A 27692-nucleotide genomic window follows, 5' to 3' on the forward strand; every position below is an offset into this window, starting at 1 on the left:
CGGAGTTTCACTGTCGCCCAGGTTGGAACATGATCTCTGCTCACTGCAACCTCCGCCTTCCAAGTTCAAGTGATTTTCATACCTCAGGCTCCTGAGTAGCTGGGATTACAGGCATGCACCACCACGCCCAGCTACTTTTGTATTTTTAGTAGAGACGGGGTTTCACCATGTTGGCCAGGCTGATCTCAAACTCCTGGCCTCAAGTGATCCACCTGCTTTGGCCTCCCAAAGTGCTGGGATTACAGGCATGAGCCACCGCGCCTGGCCATAAGGTTTTGTTAACTAGTATTATGATACCATTTTCAATACAGAGGATAGGAAAACACAAAATAAGGCCAATGGAACATTAAGAATTGAAAGAATACTATCAGGTCTTCGAACACCCTGCAGGCAAAATGCAGATACGTTATTTATCTACATGCCTCTACTTTTTTTTCTCATTAAGAAATGCATTTTCAACAAAAGTTTAATATTTAATATTGCATATAAAATATGCATTATATATACGTTGGCCTAATGAATAATTTACTGCTGCTAATGATAATAATGGTACATGTCCAGGTTTGTTACACAGGTAAATTGCATGTCTCAGGGATTTGGTGTACAGATTATTTTGTCACCCAGATAATGAACATAACACACCAGGAGGTGGTTTTTCTGATCCTCACCCTCCCCCGATCCTCCACCCTCAAGTAGTCCCCAGTATCCAGTGTTCCCTTCCTGGTGTCCGTATGTTCTCAATGTTTAGTTCTCACTTACAAGTGAGAACATGCAGTATTTGTTTTTCTTTGTTTGTTTGTTTTTGTTTTTTTGAGATGGAGCCTCACTCTGTCGCCAGGCAGGAGTGCAGTGGCGCGATCTAGGCTCTCTTCAACCTCCGCCTCCAGGGTTCAAGCGATTCTCCTGCCTCAACTTCTCAAGTAGCTGGGACTACAGGCACATGCCACCATGCCCAGCTAATTTTTGTATTTTTTTTTTTTTTTTTTTTTTTAGTAGAGATGGGGTTTCACCATGTTGCCCAGGATGGTCTCAATCTCTTAACCTTGTGATTCACCCGCCTCAGCCTCCCAAAGTGCTGGGATTACAGGTGTGAGCCACTGCGCCCGGTCCCTGTATTTGGTTTTCTATTCCTGTGTTAGTTCACTTGGGATAATGGCCTCCAGCTCCATCCAGGTTGCTGCAAAGGACATGATTTTGTTTTTTTTGTTTTTTTTTTTTTTGAGATGGAGTCTCACTCTGTCACCCAGGCTGGAGTGCAATGGCACGATCTGGGCTCACTGCAACCTCCACCTCCCGAATTCAAGTAATTCTCCTGCCTCAGTCTCCTGAGTAGCTGGGATTACAGGTGCCCAACACCACACCTGGCTAATTTTTGTATTTTTAGTAAAGATGGGGTTTCAACATGTTGGCCAGGGTGGTCTTGAACTCCTGACTTCAGGTGATCCGTCTGCCTCAGCCTCCCAAAGTTCTGGGATTACAGGCATGAGCCACTGCGCCCGGCCAATCTTGTTCTTTTTTATGCACGCCTCTACTTTTATCTGACTGAATGCATCTCACCATCCGAGCACTCTCAATAACCCAGGAATTAATGAAAGTCAGTTCTGGGGTGGAGGTCTCAAAACACAGAGGAATCCATCTGAACTGAATGAACTTGACAATTATAAAAAGCCAGTTAATGAGGATGGGTATTCCAAACCACAAAGCATATTCTGTTTCACTCATCTGCTGATGCTTGAAAAAAAATACTTGCTAACATTAAAGTATTATCACTGACAAAGGGATTTGCATCTTAGATAAACAAATAAGATGTAAGATGGAGAAAACAGAAATCCAGCGATTCACATTTAAGAAAGGCCTTGCCCATGTCCCATCCTTTCACATAGGGAGAGGCATTGCTGCATCCCTAGACCCGTCTGCATATGATTCCATGTAAAATTCAGTATGTGTATGAGAAGGCTTTCTAGCGATTCTTTTAGAGAGGGGCAGACAACCTCACGAATCCTAGGAGGGATTATTCAGCCCCAGCTTCTTACATAACTCATCTAATTGCCATCTGCACAGGCAGTTTTAACTTGTTTCATACTTTGCTTCTCTTTAAGTGCTTAACAGTGGGTAGAACTGAAAATTGAGTTTCTCAGGTGAAAATGAAACTAACAGATGACAAGAGCTGCCATTTCCTGATGATGTCTGAGACTGTCATCTCCCAAACATCTCCTAGCCATACCAGGCAGCTACAGACAGTGGGATTAGTCACCAGGGCTATTCTGTGCCAGACTATTTTTCAGTAAACGATTAAGGTTTCAGAATTTTCTCAGCACTGGAGCCTGGATTTAATACTCTGTGACCTTAGCTCTTTTCATTAATGATAATAATTTGATACTTCCCCAAATAGGATGAAAATCAGGTGGTGGATTGAAGTTTTTTAAATGCAGGAAAATGCAAGATTTGTGATGCTATCAATAAACCATATCACCAGCCTCCTTGTTAATACATAATAAAGGATATAGAATACAGCAGACAACAGTACACAGATAGTGGTATAATCTAAGTTTTATGCAAACACTTGACATCTGTCTCATACCTGGAGTAGAATTTCCCTTGCTTGGCTCTCTGTTCATGCTGCAGCCTCATGTTTTCTAGTTTTACTGGGCTTGGAATGAATCCGATTTCACAGCCTTCTTTTACCAGTCTCCCTATCCACCAGTCATTGTTAAATTTCTAAACACAAAATCAAAAGCATTAAAAATCAGTGCACAGAAGGTCAAATCCTTGTTCTTCCACACTATTTTCAGTGGAGAGAAACATGGCAATGACAATGAACTATGCCTCAAATATTATCATTCAGGAAACCCTTTGGCTCATGGGTTTCACATGTAAGAAATGTTTTTAGTGTCCTCAGCAATCTGTCAAAGGCTCTTCGTTCCTTGTCTGTCCTGGTGCTGCCGTAGGACCAGGCTGAATTCCATTGCAGCAGCTGCTGTCACCTTGAGTAGGGATAAGCTCTCTGGGTTCAAAGAATAACAGCCCATCCTACCAAGAGATCTTTAGGAAGTAGTGTTACAGAAATATTCCCCTTATATAATCAGACCAATTGGAAGTATTGAGAGAAAGAGATAAATATTGAAGTCTACCTTAAATATTTCATGTCACAGGACAATTTACCTTTGTGCAAACAGTTTTATAATTACACAGTGCGATGTTCACAGATGATTTCTCTACTTGTGTGATGTTGACAATTTATCTCTTGCAGGTGGAATATGTATCTTAAATCTTTATGATCTGCCTTCATTTTCCTTGATGGAATAAATCTGTCCTTGAACACTTCAAAGAAGAATATACATTCTGTTTTTCTCCTTTCCCCTTTCAGCACCAACCATCAAGAAGAGACCCCGTAATAATCTAACTTCCCGGTGTTAAGTGAGATTCTAGGCACAGCATCACTTCTGATAACTTTTTCTATTGTTCCCACCAAGCCAGTATTTGACATCTCTTTTCAGAGGTTACCAAAATGGTAGGCTCTAAATTCTCTAGGCTGTTTTATTTTTAATCGAGATAGGGTCTTGCTCTGTCGCCCAGGCTGGAATACATTGACATGATCCCGGCTCACTTCCGTCTTGAACTCCCAGGCTCAATCAATCCACTGGCCTCAGCCTCCTGAGTAGCTGGGACTCCCAGTGTGTGCCACCATGCCCAGCTAATTTTTTTTTTCTTTTTGTAGAGATGGGGTTTTGCCCTGTTGCCCAGGCTGGTCTCAAACTCCTGGGTTCAAGAGATCAGGCTTCCTCGACCTCTCAAAGCACTTGGATTACAGGCATGAGCCATAGTATCCAGGCTTCTAGGTTCTTTTTTTTTTTTTTAGACTGAATTTCGCTCTGTCTCCAGGCTGGGGGACAGTGGCGCGATCTCGGCTCACTGCAACCTCCGACTCCCTGGTTTAAGCTATTCTCCTACCTCAGCCTCCCGAGTAGCTGAGATTATAGGCATATGCCACTACACCCAGCTAATTTTTGTATTTTTAGTGGAGACAGGGTTTCGCCATGTTGGCCAGGATGGTCTTGGTTTCCTGACCTTGTGATCCGCCCGCCTTGGCCTCCCAAAGTGCTGGGATTACAGGCATGAGCCACTGCGCCCGGCCCTAGGCTCTTTTAATTGGCAGTCATCAACTCCTTTGCTGACAGCCTTTAGTGCAGTGAAGAGATTAAATTTACGCATGCTTCCTATAACATATTATACCCTACATGGAAGGGCTCCAAGTATAAATTCCTCCAGGTCCAAGAAGAACCTCAGGATCACACACTGAGAATATTCTACAGGGGAAATTTCTGGTCAGTTAACACAGTGCTCCACAAGGCAGGCATTTGATAAATGTTGACTCCAAGCAAAGCTTAATTAAGGATGAATGTTTCCAGTTTGCAGGTTGTATCATTGCTCACTAAAAGGTGGAGACATTTAGCATGTGGGAAAAGGACTTTTCCTGATACTTCTTTGTTGCCTTACTGGCATCAATGCTTACCATTCTCTCATCCACTGCAGAAATTTAGCATTTAAGGAGGGAAAAGGGCATCAGTAGTTTGAGTTTAGACACTGCCAGCAGAGAGGAGTCACGAATTCTAGATATTATTATGAAACCTTCCCCAGATGGCTAGACTTCAGGCATCAGAAAACTACACCTAGTCAAGGTGAAACATTAAAAGAAGAAGTACAGGTTAAGTATAAAAAAGGATCATCTACTCTAGCAGTTCCCAATTTCTGGGCCACAGAGCCCCAGGGAGCGCTGAAGTTATTGCAAGAGGCCCGTGACTTCTTTCCACTTTAAAAGGTATATTTATATTAGCAGAGGTTGAGAGCCATTGATTTAGTATGTATGTTATACAACTCCAGTGATGTGCAATGCTGCTTCACAGAAACGGCATCTGAATAGGAAATAAGAGATGGTATGTCAAGGTGAAACATCACGCTGATAGAAAATGAAATTATTCTCCTTACTTCCTTAACATGCAGAAAATCTTTTGCTTCGAATGAGATGGCCATGCCGGGCACTGGAACATCATCTTCATGGGCCGCACTGTAGCTGACATTTGTCCGAACTGCAAATGCCACGGGCTTTGTCTAAAGTGGGAAAAGAAAGAGGGAAAAAAATAAGAGCAAAACAACAGTGTCCCTCCTTTTTCCCCTCAAATACAAAGATACACTGAATAACTGCTGTAATCGATGGTGGTTTTCCCCGCTGCATTGGTTCTTTATCACAAAACAGCTTGTTCGTATTCACAACACGTGAAATCTCCTAGCTCTGAGCTACTAACACCCATTTCTGAACTAGAAACAGCCATTGTTCTCTTTGAAAGCACTGCAAGTAAAGACGGCGAAGATGAGCCACAGAAATATGTGTTTTCAACATTGGTGCTTGTAGCAACTGTAAATCAGGAAACAAACGTGAATAAAATGCCTGGTTCTTCGGTTTCAGTGGAAAGGGCTTAGTAACTGCCTCACTACCCCAAACACCTACTTTAATTCATCATTAATGACATAATTCCGAAAGGTACAGTCTTTTGAATGAAAAAAGAACTGGGGAATATATGCTATAACTATAGCAGCTCTTATTCATGGCTGCAACGAATTATGAAAGCCATGACCTTTTCTTCTATTATTTCTCCTCCTTGAGTTCGTTCAACGACTAAAGATGATATTAATTAAGCTCTCTTTCCTTCTTTGATGCTTTGAAATTTTACAGATAAAGGGCCAGAAGTGGTGGCTCACACCTGTAATCCCAGCATTTTGTGGGGCCAAGGCAAGAGGATTGCTTGAGCCTAAGAGTTCAAGATCAGCCTGGGAACATAACAAGACCTCTTCTCACTAAAAATCAAAAACAAAAATTAGCTCGGTGTGGTGGCAGGCACCTATACGCCCAACAACTTGGGAGGCTAAGGCAAGAGGATCACTTCAGCCCAGGGGGTCTAGGCTGCAGTGAGCTGTGATCACGCGACTGCATTCCAGCCTGGGGGACAAAGTCAGTCCCTGTCTCAAAAAAAAGAAAAAAAACAAATCAAACCAAAAGAATTTACAGATAAGCATTTATTCTCTCTTTAGCTAATACCTATTTATCCACAAGGTGGAAAAAACAGGTAAGCTCAGAAATGGTGAAAATGGTATTGTTCTAAGTGGTATTATATTTCTTTCCCCATTATGGGCAAGTGGATTGCTTCTATATATTTCTTTCTTTCTTTTCTTTTCTTTTTTTTTTTTTTTGACAGAGTCTCACTGTGTAGCGCAGGCTGCAGTGCAGTGGTGCAATCTCTGCTCACTGCAACCTCCTCCGCTGGAGTTCAATTGATTCTCCTACTTCAGCCTCCCGAGTAGCTGGGATTATAGATGTGAGCCACCGCGCCCAGCTAATTTTTTGTATTTTTAGTAGAGACAGGGTTTCACCATGTTGATCAGGCTGGTCTAGAACTCCTGACCTTGGGTGATCTGCCTGCCTCGGCCTCCCAAAGTGCTGGGATTACAGGCATGAGCCACCATGCCCGGCCTCTTCTATATATTTCTTATATACACCATATATACAAAGTAACATAGTTTTTCATGTGATATTCCTTTTAACCTATTTTTTTTTCTTTTCTTTTTTTGTGGAGGCAGAGTTTCGCTCTTGTTGCCCAGGCTGGAGTGCAACGGTACGATCTCGGCTCATTGCAACCTCCACCTCCTGCGTTCAAGTGATTCTCCTGCCTCAGCCTCCCAAGTTGCTGGGATTACAGGTGCCCGCCACCACACCCAGCTAATTTTTTGTATTTTTAGTAGAGATGGGGTTTCACCATGTTGGTCAGGCTAGTCTTGAACTCCTGACCTCACGTGATCCGCCTGCCTCGGCCTCCCAAAGTGCTGGGATTACAGGCGTGAGCCACCGCACCCGGCTTAACCTATTCTTTAAAAAAATTATTTCAGCCTCTCAGGAGGAGGGAGCAGTTTCTCCCTACTCAATGAGCTCTTTACCTGGACTTGCCAGAGATGACAAGGGGGAGCTGGAGTAGAGAGAACCCATGTTCATTTCCAAATTTTCCAAAGTTAATTTGTTCTACCTGACTGTTGTCTGGGTTGAAGACTGAGTTAAGGGCCCTAATGTTACTAAGGTCTAGTCACAATTTGCGGATTGGGAAAGGAAGACCAAATTCTGGATATAGGCACAATCAACACGAGGTGAATTTAAATATTTGGAAGCCAGTTCTTGACCTCCACTATAATTTTTTTTTTTTTTTTTTTTTTTTTTGAGACTGAGTCTCACTGCGGCGCCCAAGCGATCTCGGCTCACTGCAAACTCCACCTCTGAGGTTCACACCGTTCTCCTGCCTTAGCCTCGCGAGTAGCTGGGACTACAGGCGCCTGCCACCACATCTGGCTAATTTTTTGTATTTTTAGCAGAGACGGGGTTTCACCATGTTGGCCAGGATGGTCTCGATTTCCTGACCTTGTGATCAGCCTGCCTCGGCCTCCCAAAGTGCTGGGATTACAGGCGTGAGCCACTGTGCCTGGCTGACAGTATGATGTTTCTATTTTTTTTCTAGAAATTTTCTTAAATATATGAAGTTTACTTCTAGAGCTACAATCATAATATATTGCATTTCATCCAATATTAAACAAAAAAAAAAATGAAAAAACAAAACATATATATTTTTTAAAAAGGCCAGGTGCTGTGGCTCATGCCTGTAAATCCCAATACTTTGGGAGGGCATGGTGGGAGCATCACTTGGGCCCAGGAGTTTGAGACCAGCCTGGGCAACAAAGTGAGACCTTGTCTCTTACACACACACACACACACACACACACAGTTTTTCAAGTGATATACTTTTAAAAATATATTTTGGCCGGGTGCGGTGGCTCATGCCTATAATCCTAGCACTTTATGGGAGGCCGAGGCAGGAGGATCACCTGAGGTCGGGAGTTCAAGACCAGCCTGAACAACATGGAGAAACCCTATGTCTACTAAAAATACAAAATTAGCCAGGCATGGTGGCGCATGTCTGTAATCCCAGCTACTCAGGAGGCTGATGCAGGAGAATCACTTGAACCTGGGAGGCGGGGGTAGCAGTGAGTCAAGATCGCACCACTGTACTCCAGCCTGGGCAATAAGAGGGAAACTCTGTCTCATAAATAAATAAAATAAAATAAAATAAAATATATTTTAAAACTACCTTGGCCAGGTGCAGTGGTTCACGCCTATAATCCCAGCACTTTGGGAGGCCAAGGCAGGCGGATCACATGAGGTCAGGAGTTTGAGGCCAGCCTGGCCAATATGGTGAAACCCAGTCTCTACAAAAATAGAAAAATTAGCTGGTCACAGTGGCTCATGCCTGTAATACCAGCTACTCGGGAGGCTGAGGCAGGAGAATCGCTTGAACCCAGGAGGCAGAGGCTACAGTGAACAAAGATCATTGCGCCACTGCACTCCTGCCTGGGTGACAGAGTGAGACTCCATCTCAAAAAAAAAAAAAAAAAAAAAAAGATTACCTCAACCATTCACCCTTCTTTGATACTTAGATTCACGACATTATTCAATATGAAAAATATTCTGCTTTGAAAAATCTTTGTACAAAAGCCTCTATTTAGAATTCTTTCCTTGGGATGGAGTCCCAGAGGTAGCATGTGTCAGACATGAGTTATTAAGACTTTTAAAATCGTATTCCAAACTACCATCCAAATGGGCCACACTGTTTTATTCTGCACCCAGCACTAAAGCATGGTGCTCTTTTTAGTGAGATGTAACCTTAAAAATATTTTAAAGTATTTACATTTTATTAAAAAAAAAAAAAAAAAAAAAAAACTTTGTAGAAACAGGGTGTTGCCGTGTTACCCAGACTGGTCTCAAACTCCTGGCCTCAAGTAATCCTCCCCCCTCAGCCTCCCAAGGATGTAGTCTTCATCAAACTCAGTTTTACCACTAGAAATACAATTTCCATGAGTAGATCCATCCATTATTCAGAAAAGTTTCTGATCACAAAAGTATAGATTCAAGATTTTTTTTTAAAAAAATAATCCTAGCATGGCCTTTTACTTCTTTCAGATGTTTCTTTTACTCCTTGGAAAAAAACAGAGTTTAAGCATCACACATAGTTTTTCATCAGTGCAAGACAAATTTTTAATGCCTGACTCGACAGAAGACCCCAGAGAAAATCTTATGACTTTTACCAACTTTATATCACTTTTCAATCATCTGAGTATCAGAAAGAGGGGACTGAAAAAGTAAAAAGAAATCAAAATGGTGGTGGAAATTGGTGTATCATTCCAGGGATCATAGGTAATAAGGTTATACTCTTAGATTAAGATGTCAAGTTGGAACATGCCTCCTTTCTTGCCTCATCTCCTGTAACCAATGATGTTACCATTAGATGTGGTTTATATAGAATTAACTTTACAGAACTAGGAAAGAAGAGCAGCAGATACCTATTCCTCAATATCTTTACTTCAGGAACTGTATTTCTAAAATTAGACTAGAGTACAGTCAAGGAATGCAGGGGACAGACGTAGCCAAGATAAAAGACCCCAGGATGCTAAACCAGAGAGGCCCATGACAATGTCACTTCTGATTCCCTGGTCTCACTTCAGCTTGCAGTGTGTCTACAATGTGGAAGGTATTCTCCATATTAATTTCATTCCTATGGGTTCAAGAATAAGGGATTTTAAGTGGACTTGGATTTGAATGTTGATTCTGCCATTTATTAGGTGAGTGGCCTAGGCAAATTCTTTAGTCTCATTGAGCATATTTTCACATGGCTAAAACTAGGGTAAAAGCACCATTCTTTAAGGTAATGAGAATATAGAAAATGGATTGCATCAGGCTAGGCTAGTATTGGGTATATAGTCATCCCTTGATATCTGCCATGATATTGTTTCCAGGACCCCCAAAATCTAAAGATGTTCAAGTCCTTGATATAAAACAGTGTACTTGGCTGGGCTCAGTGGCTCACACCTGTAATCCCAGCACTCTGGGAGGCAGAGTTAGGCGGATGAGATCAGGAGTTTGAGACCAGCCTGACCAACATGGAGAAACCCTGTCTCTACTAAAGATATAAAAATTAGCCTGGCATGGCACGGACCTGTAATCCCAGCTACTCAGGAGGCTGAGGCAAGGGAATTGCTTGAATCTAGGAGGCGGAGACTGCAGTGAGCCGAGATCGCGCCACTGCACTCCAGCCTGGGCAACAGAGACTCCATCTCAAACAAACAAACAAACAAACAAACAGCGTACTATCTGTGCATAACTGCACACATCCTCTGTATGCTTTATCTCTAGATCACTTGTAATACCTAAGACAAGGTAAACGCTACACAAATAGTTATTCAATTGTATTGCTTTTTATGTCTATCATTCTTATTGTTGTAACTTTTCTTTAACATTTTCAATCCACAGTTGGTTGAATCCATGAATGTGGAACCCATGGATAAAGAGAGTTATGAAAGTGCTTATTAATAGGCATTTGCTATATACCAAAATAAATGCTACACATAAGTAAATATTTCTCCATATTTACCCCTCATTAAGACCCAGCACAAGTCATTTCCTGTGTGCTCTTCCACTGTAAACGTCCTCAAACCAAACTCATCAACACAGTTTAATATCTGCCACATGCACGACAGAAATTGACTCGCTGTTAAAGATGCTTTTCCGTGGTACAGATTCTTTCATATTCTCTGGGACTTTAGCAAATGGTAAGGTTTTCCCATATTTATTTTCTTTTCTTTTTTTTTTTTTTTTGAGACGGAGTCTTGCTGTGTTACTCAGGCACGAGTGAAGTGGTGCGATCTTGGCTCGCTGCAATCTCTGCCTCCCGAGTTCAAGCGATTCTCTTGCCTCAGCCTCCCAAGTAGTTGGGACTACGGGTGCATGCCACCACACCCGGCTAATTTTTGTATCTTTAGTAGAGACAGGGTTTTGCCACATTGACCAGGCTGGTCTTGAACCTCAGGTGATCTTGACCTCAGGTGATCCGCCTGCCTTAGCTTCCCAAAGTACTGGGATTACAGGCGTGAGCCACCGTGCCCGGCCAGGTTTTCCCATACTCACTTTGTTTACAGTGTTCTATCTTGATAGGGTTTGAAATTGTGTCCCTGGCCAAAGTCGTGTCAAATTGTAATCCCCAGTGTGGGAGTGGGACCTGGTAGGAGGTGATTGGATCATAGGGGTGGATTTTCCCCTTTGGTGCTATTCTCATAAGAGTTCTCACAAGATCTGGTTGTCTAAATGTGTGTGACACCTCCCGCCTGTCTCTCTCTCCTGCCAGCGCCAGCCATGTATGACATGCCTGCTTTCCCTTCACCTTCCTAGATGACTGTAAGTCTCCTGAGGCCTCCCCAAGAAGCCAGATGCCAACATGATTCCTGTACAGCTTGCAGAACTGTGAGCCAATTGAACCTCTTTTCTTGATAAATTACTGAGTCTCAGGTATTTCTTTATAACAGTGTAACGATGCAGGAATGTACTGATACATATCTCTTTAATTCTGATTTTCTTTGATAGTCCTCAAATGCTGAGGTTTTTGTTTTTGTTTTTGTTTAAACCAACTTGAAGTTCCAAGGGAATATCCCTTAAGGAATCATTGAATTTTTATCCATGAAACCATTTGTTAATCAAATGTATCCTGTTGTTTTGTTTTGTTGTTTTTTTTTTTGAGACGGAGTCTCGCTTTGTCGCCCGGGCTGGAGTGCAGTGGCCGGATCTCAGCTCACTGCAAGCTCCGCCTCCCGGGTTCACGCCATTCTCCCACCTCAGCCTCCGAGTAGCTGGGACTACAGGCGCCCGCCACCTCGCCCGGCTAGTTTTTTGTAGTTTTTAGTAGAGACGGGGTTTCACCGTGTTAGCCAGGATGGTCTCGATCTCCTGAGCTCGTGATCCGCCCGTCTCGGCCTCCCAAAGTGCTGGGATTACAGGCTTGAGCCACCGCGCCCGGCAAATGTATCCTGTTTTAAGTTGACATCTTCATTTTTGGCTTAATCTCAGAATGGTAAAGAGCTACATGGAACTCTTTCCATTTACCATCCCAAAGTGATGGGATTACAGGCGTGAGCCAGCACACCTGGCCACAAGTCAGTCATCTTGAGAAGGCTGCTGAAGAGACCAACCACCTGGTTTCACCACCTCCCTTCCCACCCTGACTCCAGCACCATTACTGATACATGAGCTAGAAATAAATTATTTCGGCAAATAGTAAGGGTAAGAGAGTCCTTGGTAAGGCTTCCTTCTAATAAAACGCAGACCCCAAATCGTTTGTTTTCTAACAAAAAGCAGCCTGAAAAATCAAGCTGCAAGCATAGATGAGCAAGCTAAAAGCTTGCATAGGTAAATGCCGCAGCTGTGCCAATAGACAAAGGCTACCTGGCGGCCAGGCACGTTCAACCTGGTGGCTTCATCTTCCCTTTTGTTTGCCAATCACGTGTACAGTGAGGAACAGACAACACGGTGCTAGCCAGGTTGAGATCCCATCTGCATAATAGAAGATTAGGGTGGCATGGCCAGCATCTTCATGCACTATGCAAATGTCACACCTGGTCCGAAGAATCTCTTGGGCTCTATGTAAAGCAGACACCGCCTCCTCAAGCTCAACTATGAAACCCCGTGCATTTCACCATGAAACCAGAAGACGCACTCAGGAGCCCCTCTCTCTTCCCAAGAGAGAGAGCTATTCTCTTTTCTCTTTCTTTCACCTATCAAACCTTCGCTCTTAAACTCACTTCTTGTATGTCCACGTCCTCGATTTCCCTGCCATCAGACAACGAACCTCGGACATTTAGCCCAGACAACAATACTTCTTTACTATCTGGCCTACAGACCCAAAAGGAGGGCCCAGAAACGTCTATTCAAGCTCCCCAAACTTCCCATCTTCTAGATGCTTCTGTCCTGACTCATGCCCTCCATCCCCTGGCCTTGAAGTCCTTCATCTCACTGCCATATGCTCTATTCTGCCTAGAGACAGATGCCTGGACCCCGTCATTAACAGATGGGCATATGCAAGAACCAATCTGGCAGGGCTGGAAGGATATTAGTGGACAGCTTTTTGGCCACAGGACTTGCTTTTTCTCACATCCAAAGGAAACTCTATCTGTTCCACAGAGGCCTGGTGTGTGGAGGCCCACAGGCTCCTGTCAGAGATATGGGTAATGTTTAGAGCAGGAACAACTTTTATTTTCTTATAGCCTTCTGGAATCACTAGGCCTAAGGCTGCTAAGCACCAATTATTACAAGAGGAGATAATTAACTTAAAAATATCTTTGGTTATGAAATAGAATAAACACATTATAATTTCATGGCACTATAGTTCTAGCTTTCTTCCTAAACAATGACTAATGAGTTAACAGTGAAGCTAATAATTTGAATGCTATAACACAATGCATACCTTAAGTTTAATAAAAATGTGCCAGTGGTAGAATGAATACCTACTATTAAAAAGTGAAATGAAATTCACTCAAGGATAGAAATAAACTTCTGATCATGATTAATATAATTACTTAGATTTTTATGCATTGATTTCATTTCCTAATACGAAGGTGAATTTTACTATGCTAAATTTTCAATTTTCATCCTGAAACTGTCAATCACTAATAACATAAAAGGAAAATTCATAGTTTGTTTTAATGTCTATAATGGATTTGTCTTAAATATTAACTACTTTCAATTTGCTCTTTTTAGAGAAAATTTTAAAAAATGACCCAGATCCCTATTGTAAGAGACTACAGAGGCCAGGCACGGTGACTCACACCTGTAATCCCAGCATTTTGGGAGGCCGAGGTGGGCAGATAACTTGAGATCAGGAGTTCAAGACCAGCCTGGCCAACATGGTGAAAACCTTCTTTAGTAGACCTAGGAACCAGGTCTACTAAAAATACAAAAGTTAGCCAAGCATGGTGGCAGGCACCTGTAATCCCAGCTACTTGGGAGGCTAAGTTGGGAGAATCACTTGAGCCCAGGAGGCAGAGGTTGCAGTGAGCCAAGATCGTGCCACTGCACTCCAGCCTGGGTGACACAGTGAGGCTCCATCTCAGAAAAAAAAAAAAAGAGAGAGAGACAGAGACTATAGAGAAGACAGGTCAAGAAGATCGAATCCGATTTTTTATCCACTTTCTTGTTGTGTACAATAACTTCTTATAAAACTTGTTCTACTCTTTTATTATATTAAATGCCTCAGGTGGGAGTATAGCTATCCACTCTTATATAGGAAGCACCCAGGAACTGAAGAGATACTGACTGTACTTAAAGCAACCAGGTCATAGCCATCTGCTTTATTAAGCACTTACTGATATCTTACTTTCCAGTTATCTTTATCTGATTATAACTTCTCAGTATCATCATGCTAACTCTCAATAATAAAAAATCCTTCCATTATAGAAGGAAATTTTTCAACTTCATTTTATTCTTTATATATGGGAAAAAATTCCTACAATATATTTTGAAACAAATATACATATATTTTTTTAAGACAGAGTCTCACTCTGTCACCCAGGCCAGAATGCAATGGTGTGATCTTGGCTTATTGCAACCTCTGCATTCCATGCTCAAATGATCCTCCCAAGTAGCTGGGATTACAGGTATGCACTATGGTATCTGGCTACTTTTTGTATTTTTTGTAGAGACAGGGTTTCACTATGTTGTCCAGGCTGGTCTCCAACTCCTGGACTCAAGCAATCTGCCTGCCTCAGCCTCCCAAAGTGCTCAGACTACAGGTGTGAGCCATCGTGCCCAGCCAGGACTTTGTTTTATATGATCAGCATGTATATATGTAAGTGCAAGTGTACATACACATTTATTAAATTTAAAATGATTAAGAATTAAGCAAAGGGGTAAATACAACAAACATTTTACTTTGCACCTGTTTAAAATCCAGCATTGCGCAGTTGAAAGGATAGAGTGGCACAAGAGACAGGGCTTCAATCCTTAAGTCTCCTGAGACCCCAGTGAGGGAGCTTGTGTCTACACCAGGCCAAAGAACTTTAGCTACAGTGATTGAAAAGTTTAGATTCTCAGGTGTCTGTGTTCAAACTAATTTGCTCACTCTCTTCTTCCCTTGGTTGGCTCCCATTTCTTAGTTGGTTTTCCCTAATACTGTATCTATTTTTTTTTTTTCCTTTTTTCTGAGATGGAGTCTGGCTCTGTCACCCAGGCTGGAGTACAGTGGCATGATCTCAGGTCACTGCAACCTCTGCCTCCCGGGTTCAAGTGATTCTCCTGCCTGAGCCTCCCAAGTAGCTGGGACTATAGGCATCTGCCACCACACTCGGCTAATTTTTGTATTTTTAGTAGAGATGGGGTTTCACCATGTTGGCTAGGCTGGTCTTGAACTCCTGACCTCAAGTGATCTGCCCACCTTGGCCTTCCAAAGTGCTGGGATTACAAGTGTGAGCCACTGTGCCTGGCCTTGTTTTTCTTAAAGTACAACATTTCAAAAACAAAATAAAAAGCAGCCTGATATAAGGCTATCTTGCTAGACACCAGCGACATCATTTTTTGAAGAGTCTCAGCCCAAGAAATGTGACCCAGCGAATATTCACAGTACCCTGAACACTGAGTTGTTTTAACTTTTTGCCACCACGGTTCCACTCAGTAGTTGTATTCTGTGGCAAGGACAGTAATGAAAGAGTTAAGAGACTCCAACAGTGGTATCCCTTTTAAACTGATGCTGGCATTTAAATTGTTATAAAATGTCTATTCTGTACTTATTTAGAAAATTATACACTACAAAGAATTTCCAAGGAAGCATTCTAAACAAACACCAGGAAAGTCTTTACAAAGTACATGCTGACAAGCACAGGGAGACACATAATATTTTATGTTAATTCAGTAATCTTCACTTTCTTCTCCACTACAACAGCTGTGGTTTTAGCTAAGTTCCCAGAGGTCTAGTGATCAGAAGTTAGACAAATTTCAGCATGTTTATTTCACTATTTATTTTACACTCATGTTTTCATTTTCTTTTCTTTTTTCTGAGACAGAGTTTCACTCTTGTTGCCCAGGCTGGAGTGCAGTGGAGTGATCTTGGCTCACTGCAACTGCAACCTCTGCCTCCCGGGTTCAAGCAATTCTCCTGCCTCAGCCTCCCAACTAGCTGGGATTATAGGAACCCGCCACCATGCCCAGCTAATTTTTGTACTTTTAGTAGAAACGGGGCTTCACCATGTTGGCCAGGCTGGTCTTGAACTCCTGACCTCAGATGATCCACCGGCCTCGGCCTCCCAAAGTGCTGGGATTACAGGCATGAGCCACTGTGCCCAGCCTGTTTTGGTATTTTTTAAACTAATGTGATTGAGCTGAGCATCTCCATGACCCAAACCAAAAGTTTTGGCAGGGATTAGATTAGTGCAGAGAGAGTTGTGGGTGGTGAGTTCTGAACATGAAACCCCATATGATCGCTCACTCTCTAGAAACTCTTAAAACCTTTGCTGCTGCCCTTACTTCAGTGTTGAGAGACTTTCTGAAGGAAAGCTTTGTGATCAGTTGTTGCTCTGTTTGAAGGGAGAGAAACAAGGTCCAAAGAGGAGACACCGGAGGAAGGCACAGATGAGCTGAATATATGAAAACTTTTCTAAAATGACAGATGCTCCACTATGACTGGGGTGCACTTTTAGAGGCAAAGTTATCATTGGAACATCTACAAATAAACTCTGAGAATAACTTGTAGTAACTCTAAAGGTCTTTACTAAAGACACCCCAGACCCGGCGTCGTGGCTCATGCCTGTAATCCCAGCACTTTGGGAGGCCGAGGCGGGCGGATCACTTGAGGTAAGGAGTTCAAGACCAGCCTGACCAACATGGTGAAACCCTGTGTCTACTAAAAATACAAAAAAATGGCCGGGCATGGTGGCAGGCACCAGTAATCCCAGCTACTTGGGAGGCTGAGGCAGGAGAATCGCTTGACGCCGGGAGGTGGAGGTTGCAGTGAGCCGAGATCATGCCACTGCACTCCAGACTGGGCAACAGAGCGAGACTCCATTCCCCCCCACCCTGAAGAAAAAACAAAAAAAAAAACCCCAAATATCTGCTCAAGGCATCTTCAGTCTAGCCAGGAGATACTCTAATTTCTGCAGGTCCCTCTGTCAGTTGACATCTCAGAAGCAGCAGTTGGTTCTTCGGTACAAATCTAAACTTCCCTGGGGTATACCTGTGGCAGTATACAGATGTGATTCAGCTTGATAAACAGACTTGTTTTTTTCAGACACTATTAGACTGTAATAATTAATAATTTCCTTAATTTGCCACTCTATTGTGCTTACTATGTAGAAGGCCTGGTGCTTAAACATACTTCAGTTAGTCGCTGTAAAAACTGATAAGAGACAAGGTGTGGTGGCTCACGCCTGTAATCCCAACACTTTGGGAAGCCGAGATGGATTACTTGAGGCCATGAGTTTGAGATCAGCTTGGGCAACATGATGAAACCCCATCTGTACTAAAAAAAAACCCCCCAAAATTAGTAGGGCATGGTGGCAGGTACCTGTAATCCCAGCTACTCAGGAGGCTGAGGCAAGAGAATTGCCTGAACCCAGGAGGCAGAGGTTGCAGTGAGCCGAGGTCACACCATTGCACTCTAGCCCTCCAGCCTGGGCAACACAACAAAACTCTATCTCAGAAAAAAAATTGTGACCAGCTTATTTCATTTATTGCCTTTTCATGTCAATTATAATGGTTGTCCATATCTGTAGCCACTCAAAACATACTATAGCTTACTTAATCAATAAGACAACTTCTTAGCTCTCCAGATAGCAGATACTGAGGCACTGAGCTTATATTAAGAGTACAATCTCAGGGAAAAGAAGTGAGGGGTCAGAGAAGGAATAAGGGAAGGAGAGGAAGAGACCATCTGAGGGACTGTAATAGACTTGGCTGCCACTAGGTGTGACTGACTGATGGCTCAATCCTTCTACACTATCTTCTGAGAAGCCATAAGACACATCTCAAGACACTCTGTTAAAGGGAGGATGGGCCAGGTACGGTGGCTCACGTCTGTAATCCCAGCATTTTGGGATGCCAAGGCAGGCATATCACTTGAGATCAGGAGTTTGAGACCAGCCTGGCCAACATGGTAAAACCCTGTCTCTACTAAAAATACAAAAATTAGCTGGGCGTGGTGGTGCACACCTGTAGTCCCAGCTACTCAGGAGGCTAAGGCGAAAGAATCACTTGAAGCCAGGAGGCGGAGGTTGCAGTGAGCCGAGATCATGCCACTGCATTCCAGCCTGGGAGACAGAGAAAGATTCTGTCTTTTAAAAAAAAGAAAAAAAAAAAAAAAAAAATATATATATATATATATATATATAAATTTAAAAAGGGAGGATGTAATTTATCAGTTTTGTTCACTCCTTGGTAAAGATTTTCTGCACTGGGTGTGTCTGCCCAGTGCTTTATGTACACAAGCATGATGAGCACAGCCTTACAGCACACCACCTGTGGCCAACAAGGAAGACCTGTTGTCCTGACGCAGAGGAATTGCCACAGAGAGGGGTAGAACAGATAGGTGAGGCTGAGAGGACCTCAAGGGGTGCCAAAGAGGGGTCTACACTGTTATTAGACATTTCTTTTGATATTAAAAACATATCTAAAACATTTTATCCTTATTTCTTTAGACAAATTATTGACCAAAAGATGTTTCTATAAGCTTCCGATGTGGTTAGAAAAAGCGTTTATGTCTGAAAAGATTTGATACATATTACCAAGTTTTCCTCCAGGGAGATGTGCTAATTTTCATGCCCACCAGCAGGGGATAAATTCATCTATTTTCTCTTAGCCCTAACCATAGTTCCTAAGCGGTAAGAGTCAAAATGATGCACTGGAAACATAAGAGTTCTGGATTCTGTTTTCTGTAACTGAACTAGCTACACTTGGTAGATTTAGTTCTGTAATCAAATCATTTCCTTTGTAATTCATTAAGTGCTTAAGTAAGTGCCTCTTATGCTCATGGTTATTTTTTTGGCAATGGGAACACAGAACTCAACAAGACAGATTTCGCTCTGTGAGGCAAGAGAGAAACTCGTTGGACTAGTAACAATATCATTCATTGACCTTAAGTTTTACAAAGGAGACGCACTGTGTTTGATGGTACTTACCACAGATAATTTAAACCAACAGGCTTGTCTACTCTGGATGCTCAAGGAGAATCAGCCTGTTAGTAACCAGGCTGACAACCAAAAGAGAAAAAAACAAATCCCACATCTTCAATATTTAAAAAAAATTAAAAATGAATTGTGATCCTAAAACAATGAGTAATTTTAAAAAGTCAAGCATATACAAACTTATCCAAGTGAACGTGAACCCCTTCAAAAAATACTTGGAAAAAAATGAATATATATTTGAGGGTTGCTTCTGTCATTTGAAAATTATTTAAAACTCACTTTTTGAAAGTATCATCAGAACCAAAGTCATAAAATTTTGAATACCCCTAATATTCATAACTCACTTTCCTTTGAGGACAGGTTAGTTTTAGGAAACAACCCAGAGTCATTCAAAGCCAAGCTGAATGAATACAGCTTATGATCAACCTGGGAGATAACATTTTTAAATTAAAAACACTGCTTGACTCTAAAAATAATGAGTTGCCTTCCTTGTGTACCTCATATACTGCATTAGTCTGTTCTCACACTGCTATAAAAAACTACCTAAGACTGGGTAATTTATGAAGAAAAGAGGTTTAATTGATTCAGTTCCTCAGGCTTAACAGGAGACCTCAGGAAACTTACAATCATGACCAAAGGAGAAGCAAGCATGTCTTACCACAGCAGTGCAAGAGAGGGAGAGTGAGAGAGAGCAAGAGACAGAGACAGACACGCACTTTTAAACCATCAGATCTCATGAGAACCTCACTATCATGAGAACAGAAAGGGGGAAATCCACTCCCATGATCCAATCACCTCCCACCAGGCCCCTCCCCTGATATGTGGGGATTACAATTCAATGTAAGATTTGGGTGGGGACACAGAGCCAAACCATGTCATGTACTATCTGAGCAGACAATCTCAACAATTTGTCAAGATTTGTGAAGAGAAAGTTAGTCCCTACTAGAGATCCTAGGAGTTTTCTTAAGTTTTTTTTATGGTTCTCAAAAGTCATCTAACTAGAATTTTTATTAAGGACTCCAGGTATACCTACAGTAATTTCTCAGCACAGATCTGTTAAGAGATAAGATCACAGATTCTGTGGCTCTTTGCATTTATCTTGGCAGAAAAGAATTCAGGGAATGGGTGTCAGGAAGGATAGACATATAAAAAGATATATACATATACACACAGATATATATATATTATATAATACAGATATATGTATACAGATAACATATATACACACACAGATATATATATTATAAAGGATCCTTATTACATAAAATATATATTATTTTGATGAAAGAATCAAACTCTGTCAAAATTTGAAGCGATTTCTTCTTTTTTAAAAATTTATTAGAGACCGGGTCTCACTCTGTCACCCAGACTCGAGTGCAATGGTAGGATCATAGCTCACCGCAACCTTGAACTGCTGGGCTTAGAGCAATCCTCCCGACTCAGCCTCCTGAGTAGTTGGCCTGTTGAAATGAAGAAGCCGCCTCAAGGTCCCCCACATCCCTCTCACAGCAAAGGCTGTATCTGCCCAGGACCCAGAGGCACCAAAGAGACCAATGGTTTTTGCTTCCCCTCCCTGTTAAGACTAAGAATGCAACCAAACCTGAACTGTCAAGAAACTATTTACAAATTTATCTCTGTTCCTGGATCTATTCATTCTCCCTAGTAATCCCCTCAATGGAATTCCTCTTCTCCCTGCTCCCATAATTTGTTTGGCCACGATGCTGTATAAGCTTCTGAACTCTTGTTAGGGAACAAGTAATCTGAGATTCTCCCCATGTGCACGTTAAATACATTTGTGTGCCTTTTCTCCAATTAACCTGTCTTTAGTGAGTTGCTTTTTCTGCAAATTTTCACAGGGTGAAGGGGAAGTTTCCCTTGACCCTTACAGCAACAGCTTCAGAAGTTCACTACTCATGCATTTCACACTCAGTATCAAGTGGTGACACCACCATTCTACATATTTTTCACCATATACACTTCAGATATATTTATCAAGTTCTGAAGAATGTCACAATTGGAGACAATTCTTAAGGGAAAATGAAAATCACAAAACATGTAAGAATTGTGAGCTGTGGTCAAATAGAAGTCACGGTTCTACTCCAGTAGTTTTCCAGAATGTTCTGGGGGAAAGTAGAAGAGGATGCAGTTGTAAAAGGAAAATAAAAAATCCGGACAGGTGCAGTGGCTCATGCCTGTAATCCTAGCACTTTGGAAGGCCAAGGCGGGCAGATCACTTGAGGTTAGGAGTTCAAGACCAGCCTAGCCAACATGGTGAAACCCCATCTCTACTAAAAATACAAAAATTAGCCAGGCGTGGTGGCCACTGCCTGTAATCCCAGCTACCTGGGAGGCTGAGGCAGGAGAATCGCTTGAACCCAGGAGGCACTTGGCAGTGAGCCGAGATGGCGCCATTGCGCTCCAGCCTGGGCAACAAGAGTGAAACTCCGTTTCAAACAAACAAACGAACTCCAATTCACTCTACCAAAAGAAAAAAAAATGAAGCTGAAAGCTGAGCCATGCAAGAAGTTGCCTTCCCTTTTGTTCCTAAGCAGACAATTACAACTAAAAGGTTAAATATTTCCTACTCTATGTCCACCTTATCTTTGTAAAGTGCCAATTTACTGAGAGCTGGGGGAATATATAATTGACTCTTCCCCTACCTGCCCCTTTTCTTCTGCAATATGTGAATTACCACACCCTCCATCTTCCTCCTGCAGCCCCACTCTTCCCCTTTAAATGCTGAAGCCCTCAAATTCGCCTTTGGAGAAAGGCCCAGAACACAGACTGTTTCTGTGATTCCATGTTCTTTTCTCCTGGGCATATCCTTAATCTTGGCAAAGTGAGCTTCTAAATTGATTGAGACCTGTCACAGAGACTTCTGGGTTTACACAGTCATGGCATTACTCAACAGGCCTTGGATGAGTCCAGCTGTCGGAGACATTCAAACAATAGCGACTCCATCTTGAACAAGGAACAGGGGCTGGATAAAATAAGGCTGAGACCTACTGGGCTGCATTCCCAAGAGGTTAGGCATTCTTCTTCACGGAAGGTCAGCACAAGATACAGGTCTCAAAGACCTTGCTGATAAAACAAGATGCAGTAAAGAAGCCGGTCAAATCCCACCAAAATCAAGATTGTGATGAAAGTGACCTCTGGTCATCTTCCCTGTTCATTATGAGGCAGGAGAATAAGGTCTGGAGGCAGAGAACCTAAGGCTGATTCACTCTGACTTCCTAAAACTAAATCAAAAGGAAAACCCCAACTTTCCATGCTCAAATAACAAAAGGACCAAAGGCTACGCCCTTTGCAATACCCTCCCTCTCCTTTTTCTGTGTGGCAGATGAGATTTTTTTTGAGACGGAGTCTCACTCTGTCACCCAGACTGGAGTGCAGTGGCACAATCTTGGCTCACTGCTACCTCTGCCTCCCAGGTTCAAACGATTCTCCTGTCTCAGCCTCCTGAGTAGCTGGGGATTACAGGTGTGTGCCACTACACATGGCTTGTTTTTTAAATAAATATTTTTGGTAGAGATGGGGTTTCACCATATTGGCCAGGCTGGTCTTGAACTCCTGACCTCAAGTGATTGGACTGCCTCAGCCTCCCTAAGGGCTGAGATTACAGGCATGAGCCACCGGGCTGTGCCACTGAAATTGAAAGTACCTCTGTTTAGGACCCTCCTGCAACCAATCAGGCTGGTCTGGGGCCAAACTTTCATTTGCAAAACAGTATATAACTTTACAACTTCACTTCAGCCTCTGATTGGTCACTTTCTGCAACCAACCAGATGTTTGCATAGGGTGTAACTTTGTAACTTCGCTTCAGCCTCTGATTAGTCTCTTCCCACAACCAATCAGACTGATCGAGAGCCGCTACTTCATTTACATAGGGCTTACACCAGGTAAACAACAGGAAACCTCTACAGGGTACGTAAACCCCAGAAAATTCTGTAACTGGGCTTTTGAGCTGCTTGCTTTGGCTGCTCTCACCCTGTAGAATGTACTTTGTTTTCAATAAATCTCTGCTTTTGTTGCTTCACTATTTCCTCGCTTTGTACGTTTTGTCCAATTCTTTGTTCAAGACATCAAGAACCTGGACACTCTCCACTGTAACAATTATAAACTAATTACAATGCATTAACATGCTAAAAGACACTCCTACCAGTGCCAGGACAGTTTACAGATGCCATGGTAATGTCAGGAAGTTACCCTATATAGTGTAAAAGGGGGAGGAACCCTCAGTTTCAGGAACTGCCTACACCTTTCCTGGAAAACTCATGAATAATCCACCACTTGTTTAGTATATAATCAAGAAATAACTATAAGTATATTCAGTCAAGCAGCCCATGTTGCTGCTCTGCCTATGGAGTAGCCATTCTTCTTCTTCTTCTTCTTTTTTTTTTTTACTTCTCTAACAAATTTGCTTTCACCTTACTCTATGGCCTTGCCCTGAATTCCTTCTTGCACAAGGTCCAAAAACCCACTCTCAGGGTCTGTCTTGGGATCCCTTTCTGGTAACACAGCATCCTTTTGTTATTTGGTCCTTTTGTTATTTGAGCATGGAAAGTTGGGGTTTTCCTTTTGATTTAGTTTTAGGAAGTCAGAGTGAATCAGCCTTAGGTTCCCTGCCTCCAGACCCTATTCTCCTGCCTTATAATGAACAGGATCCCTTTCTGGCCAGTGTACCTAAACCATTTCAAGCCCAGTTCCCACATATTAAAGAGGGTTTTGTAACTGTGAAGTGAGTCTGAACACACAAAGCTGTCAGCACAGTGCTTGGCACAGGGCACACACTCAAAACAAGGTAATCATCATTATACAAAGTTTCAGAGGGTCTTTCCTAACCAATCTTGAGTTCTGCCAGTTTAGTAGTAGTATGACTTGTTATTTGGGGTAAGGTCAGAGAGAGGATCAATAAGGTACCCCTTCATTCAAAGATCAATAAGTGGAGCCATACTCTTGGAATGTGGTCCAACGGTGAGCATCACCTGTGATACTGTGATACAATAAGAAATGCTTATTTGGTCTGCACACCTGTTTACTGGAATGCAGCTCCTAAAACTCTTATACTTTCCAAAGTGTTAAGTGTCTTTTGGCATGCTAATGAATGACTGGTGGCTGGGGTCTCCTGGAGAGCCTTGTGAGGGGGCCTGGGTGCCAGAGGAACCAACCCTAATATTACAGGGTTTGAAGTTTCTGTGCCAACACCCTGACCTCTAGAGACAGGAAAAGGGTTGGAGATTGACTTAATCACCAGTGGCCAATGATTTAGTCAATTGTGCCTAAGTAACAAAGCTTCCATAAAACCCCAAAAGGATGGAGATCTGAGAGCTTCCAGGTGTGTGACCCCAGGGCCATGCTGGAAGGGTGGCTGGCGCATCTGGATAGGGCATGGATGTTCTGCACCCTCTCCCAACCGTCTCCCCTCTGGCTGTTCCTGAGTTGTATTCTCTTATAATAAACTAGTCATCTAGTAAGTCAGCTGTTCTCTTGAGTTTTATGAGCTCTTCTACCAAATTATAGAACCTGAGTAGGGGGCCTTGGGAATCTCTGATCTGTAGCCAAGTTGGACAGAAGTTGAGGATAACCTGGAGACTCATTACTTGTGCGACTGGCATCTGAAATGGGGACAGTCTTATGGGACTGAGCCTCCAACCTGTTGGGTCTGCACTAACTCCAGATAGATAATGTCAGAATTGAATTGCAGGACATGGCATTGGTGTCTGCAGAGAACTGGAGAATTGCTTGCTGTTGGGGGAAAAAAACAACCCACATCTGTTGTTGGAAGAATTGAGAGTACTGGGAGAGCAGAGAGGAAACAGTTTTCTTTTCGGTGCCCCAACATTGAGTGGCATGGGGTTAAGGAAGCCAACACTGAGTTGGATCTTTCTCAAGGCAAGGTAGACATGCTTCACAGCTATAAGGTCACCCACCCAGGTCAGGAGCCGTGAGCTGTTAGTAAGGAGAAAGTGCATACATGGGAACACAACCCCCAGGAAAACAGTTGGGGAGTTGGCATTTCCACCTTTGTACAGTCTAACAATCCATGCTGATTGCATAATGGCACCTTAGTTTTGGAGCCTGAGCACCTGGCTTGGTGCACCTGTCTTAGTTTAGGAGCCTGAGCCTAGGCATGCCCTTAATGTTGGCAAAATAAGCTTCTCCATTGGTTGAGACCTGTCACAGAGACAGGTCTTGCTTGCTACCAGAAGGTGACCGTGGAGCCAGAGTCCACTGTCACTGAGAGTCCCCCTGCCCCTCCAGCCCTAGGCTTCCTTGTATGTTAAACAGCAGGTCTGCAGGGTGCCTTTCAATTCTAATACATTATAATCTCGCCAGCTGCGGTCATGTTCAGATTTGCAATGTTCCCCTTTGCCACCATGACAGCTTCTTCCTACCCAAAACTATAATTATATGTTTTCAGAAGGCCCATTTTCTATGTGAGAAATTTCAGCAAAACATCTCAAAACATCATGTTCCCTCATCTTAACTATTAGAGATAAAAGAGCTCTTAGCGAGCAAATCCAACCCTCGCATTTTAAAATGAAAAACGGAAGCCCAGCAATTTTATGTCTCACTCAAGGTCACAGAGAGCAGCGTGGCGGGGAGCTGCACCTGCAGCTTCTAGCTCCTTGTCTGGCACTTAAATCCAGTTACCCTGGCCCTGGTTCTGATACATGAAAAACCCTATTGAAACCTTAGGAAATTATTTTTCATGTTAGATGGCAGTTTTCAAGTGCTATTTTACAGCTAGTAAAAGATAAGTCTATTTTTTAAAGAAACAAACACAACTGTAAAGTCCATCTCCTTCTTCACTTTGGCTATTTAAAGCAAGTTACGTGAATTCTCCGGGTGACTGATAAGAGAAGGCATGCATTTCTGGCATCCCTTACTAACACACCAGTGCACCAGTTGAGTATTGACTGATGGCTCCAGACACTAATAAGTCCAGAGTCGGTTCCTAGGAAAACGCTCTGCATGCGTCAGTAAGGCTATTTTCAGGCTTGCTGTCTTGAATTGAAAGTAAACTAGCGCTGGTGATTCTGAATTTAAATGTGATTTCAGTAAGGGAAGGAGAAAGTGTAACATATTTTCAGGGCTTGGGGCCTGGCAATAGTTTTTAAAAGGCTGTAATAAATCTATAGACGTTTACAAGATACTAGTTTTATAAGTTCTTTGAATAATAACTCAAATATCACCTGTGTATTTATCAATTCATATTAACTTGAATGGAAATACTATCTGAAACAGGCATTTGTTTCCACTGCAGATGGGTAATACCGTATTGTACCAAGTAGAAATCACCTGTGATACGTTAACAGGTGAGCTGGGCCCCACCTGAAAAGTATTTCACAGAATTGCCAGTGGGTGGAGCCAAAGCATGGACAATTTTTAGTGATGAACTTCAAAAGCGCCACAGCTGATTCTCATACATGTCTTTAAGAACCACTGATATTACAGAACAACAATGCAAATTTGGCTGCACCATTTCAACATCTCCCACATTCAGGAATGGAACTCTCCATTGGAAGAAAGAAAGAATGTATTCTACAGCAGCGATGCTCAAATTCGATTTTGCATCATTTTCAGCAGCTGGGGTGGGGCTTGTCGAAAATACAGATGGCACATCTCACCCCAAACCTAATCAACTGAAATGGCTACAGAAAGGTGAGCTCAGGTAGCTACATTTTGAACAAAGGTATAAAGAATATTTAGAAGCACACAAAATTGGAGAACCAAATCTCTCTGAAAATTTTTCTGAAAGGCTCCTTGTTTTCTCAAGATTGAACTGAAAATAGTAAACCAATACATTCATTAAGGAGATGTAGTTGTATCAGACACAATTTTAAAATAGACCTAAATTTAAACCAAAGACACTTTTAAAGCTCTTCTACCCATTCCCTAAACCTCCATTGTATGGGTTAACAGGCTAAGGAGGTGGCTTTTATTGTGGAACCAAAGTAGGCAAGAAGAGTAGAAGAATGGGTTGGGGGCCAGGCACAGGGGCTCACGCCTGTAATCCCAACACTTCGGGAAGCTAAGGCGGGCGGATAACCTAAGGTCAGCAGTTCAAGACCAGCCTGGCCAACATGGTGAAACCCCTCTCTACTAAAACTACAAAACTTAGCCATGTATGGTGGCATGCGCCTGTAGTCCTAGCTACTTGAGAGGCTGAAGCAAAAGAATCACTTGAACCCAGGAGGTGGAGGCTGCAGTGAGCCGAGATCGCAGCACTGCATTCCAGCCTTGGTGACAGGGCGAGACTCCATGTCAGTTTAAAAAAAAAAAAAGAAGAAGAAGAAAAGAAGAAGAAGGAGAAGGAGAAGGAGAAGAAGAAAGAAGAAGAGGAAGAAAGAAGAAGAGGAAGGAAGAAGAAGAAGAAGAAGAAGAAGAAGAAGAAGAAGAAGAAGAAGAAGAAGAAGAAGAAGAAGAAGAAGAGAAGAAGAAGAAGAAGAAGAAGAAGAAGAAGAAGAAGAAGAAGAAGAAGAAGAAGAAGAAGAAGAAGAAGAAGAAGAAGAAGAAGAAGGAGGAAGAAGAAAGAAGAAAGAAGAAAGAAGGAAGAAGGAAGAAGGAAGAAGGAAGAAGGAAGAAGGAAGAAGAAAAGTGGGCTGGAT

General features: G+C 42.5%; 1 protein-coding gene across 13 annotated transcripts in view; it reads right to left on the reverse strand.

The window, feature by feature from the left end:
* CACNB2 (calcium voltage-gated channel auxiliary subunit beta 2) overlaps window positions 1-27692 on the reverse strand; it is a 401610-nt gene that overhangs the window by 40156 nt on the left and 333762 nt on the right. For all 13 annotated transcript variants that reach the window (XM_017962584.3, XM_017962582.3, XM_017962586.3 and 10 more), the window contains 2 exons: window positions 4987-5109; window positions 2582-2718 (listed from right to left, as the gene is read on the reverse strand). In XM_017962584.3, coding sequence (XP_017818073.1) covers window positions 2582-2718; window positions 4987-5109 — 260 coding nt within the window. The remainder of the gene's footprint in view (window positions 1-2581; window positions 2719-4986; window positions 5110-27692) is intronic.

This window comes from Papio anubis, chromosome 11 (assembly GCF_008728515.1).
Source record: "Papio anubis isolate 15944 chromosome 11, Panubis1.0, whole genome shotgun sequence".
Classification (NCBI taxonomy): Eukaryota; Metazoa; Chordata; class Mammalia; order Primates; family Cercopithecidae; genus Papio; species Papio anubis.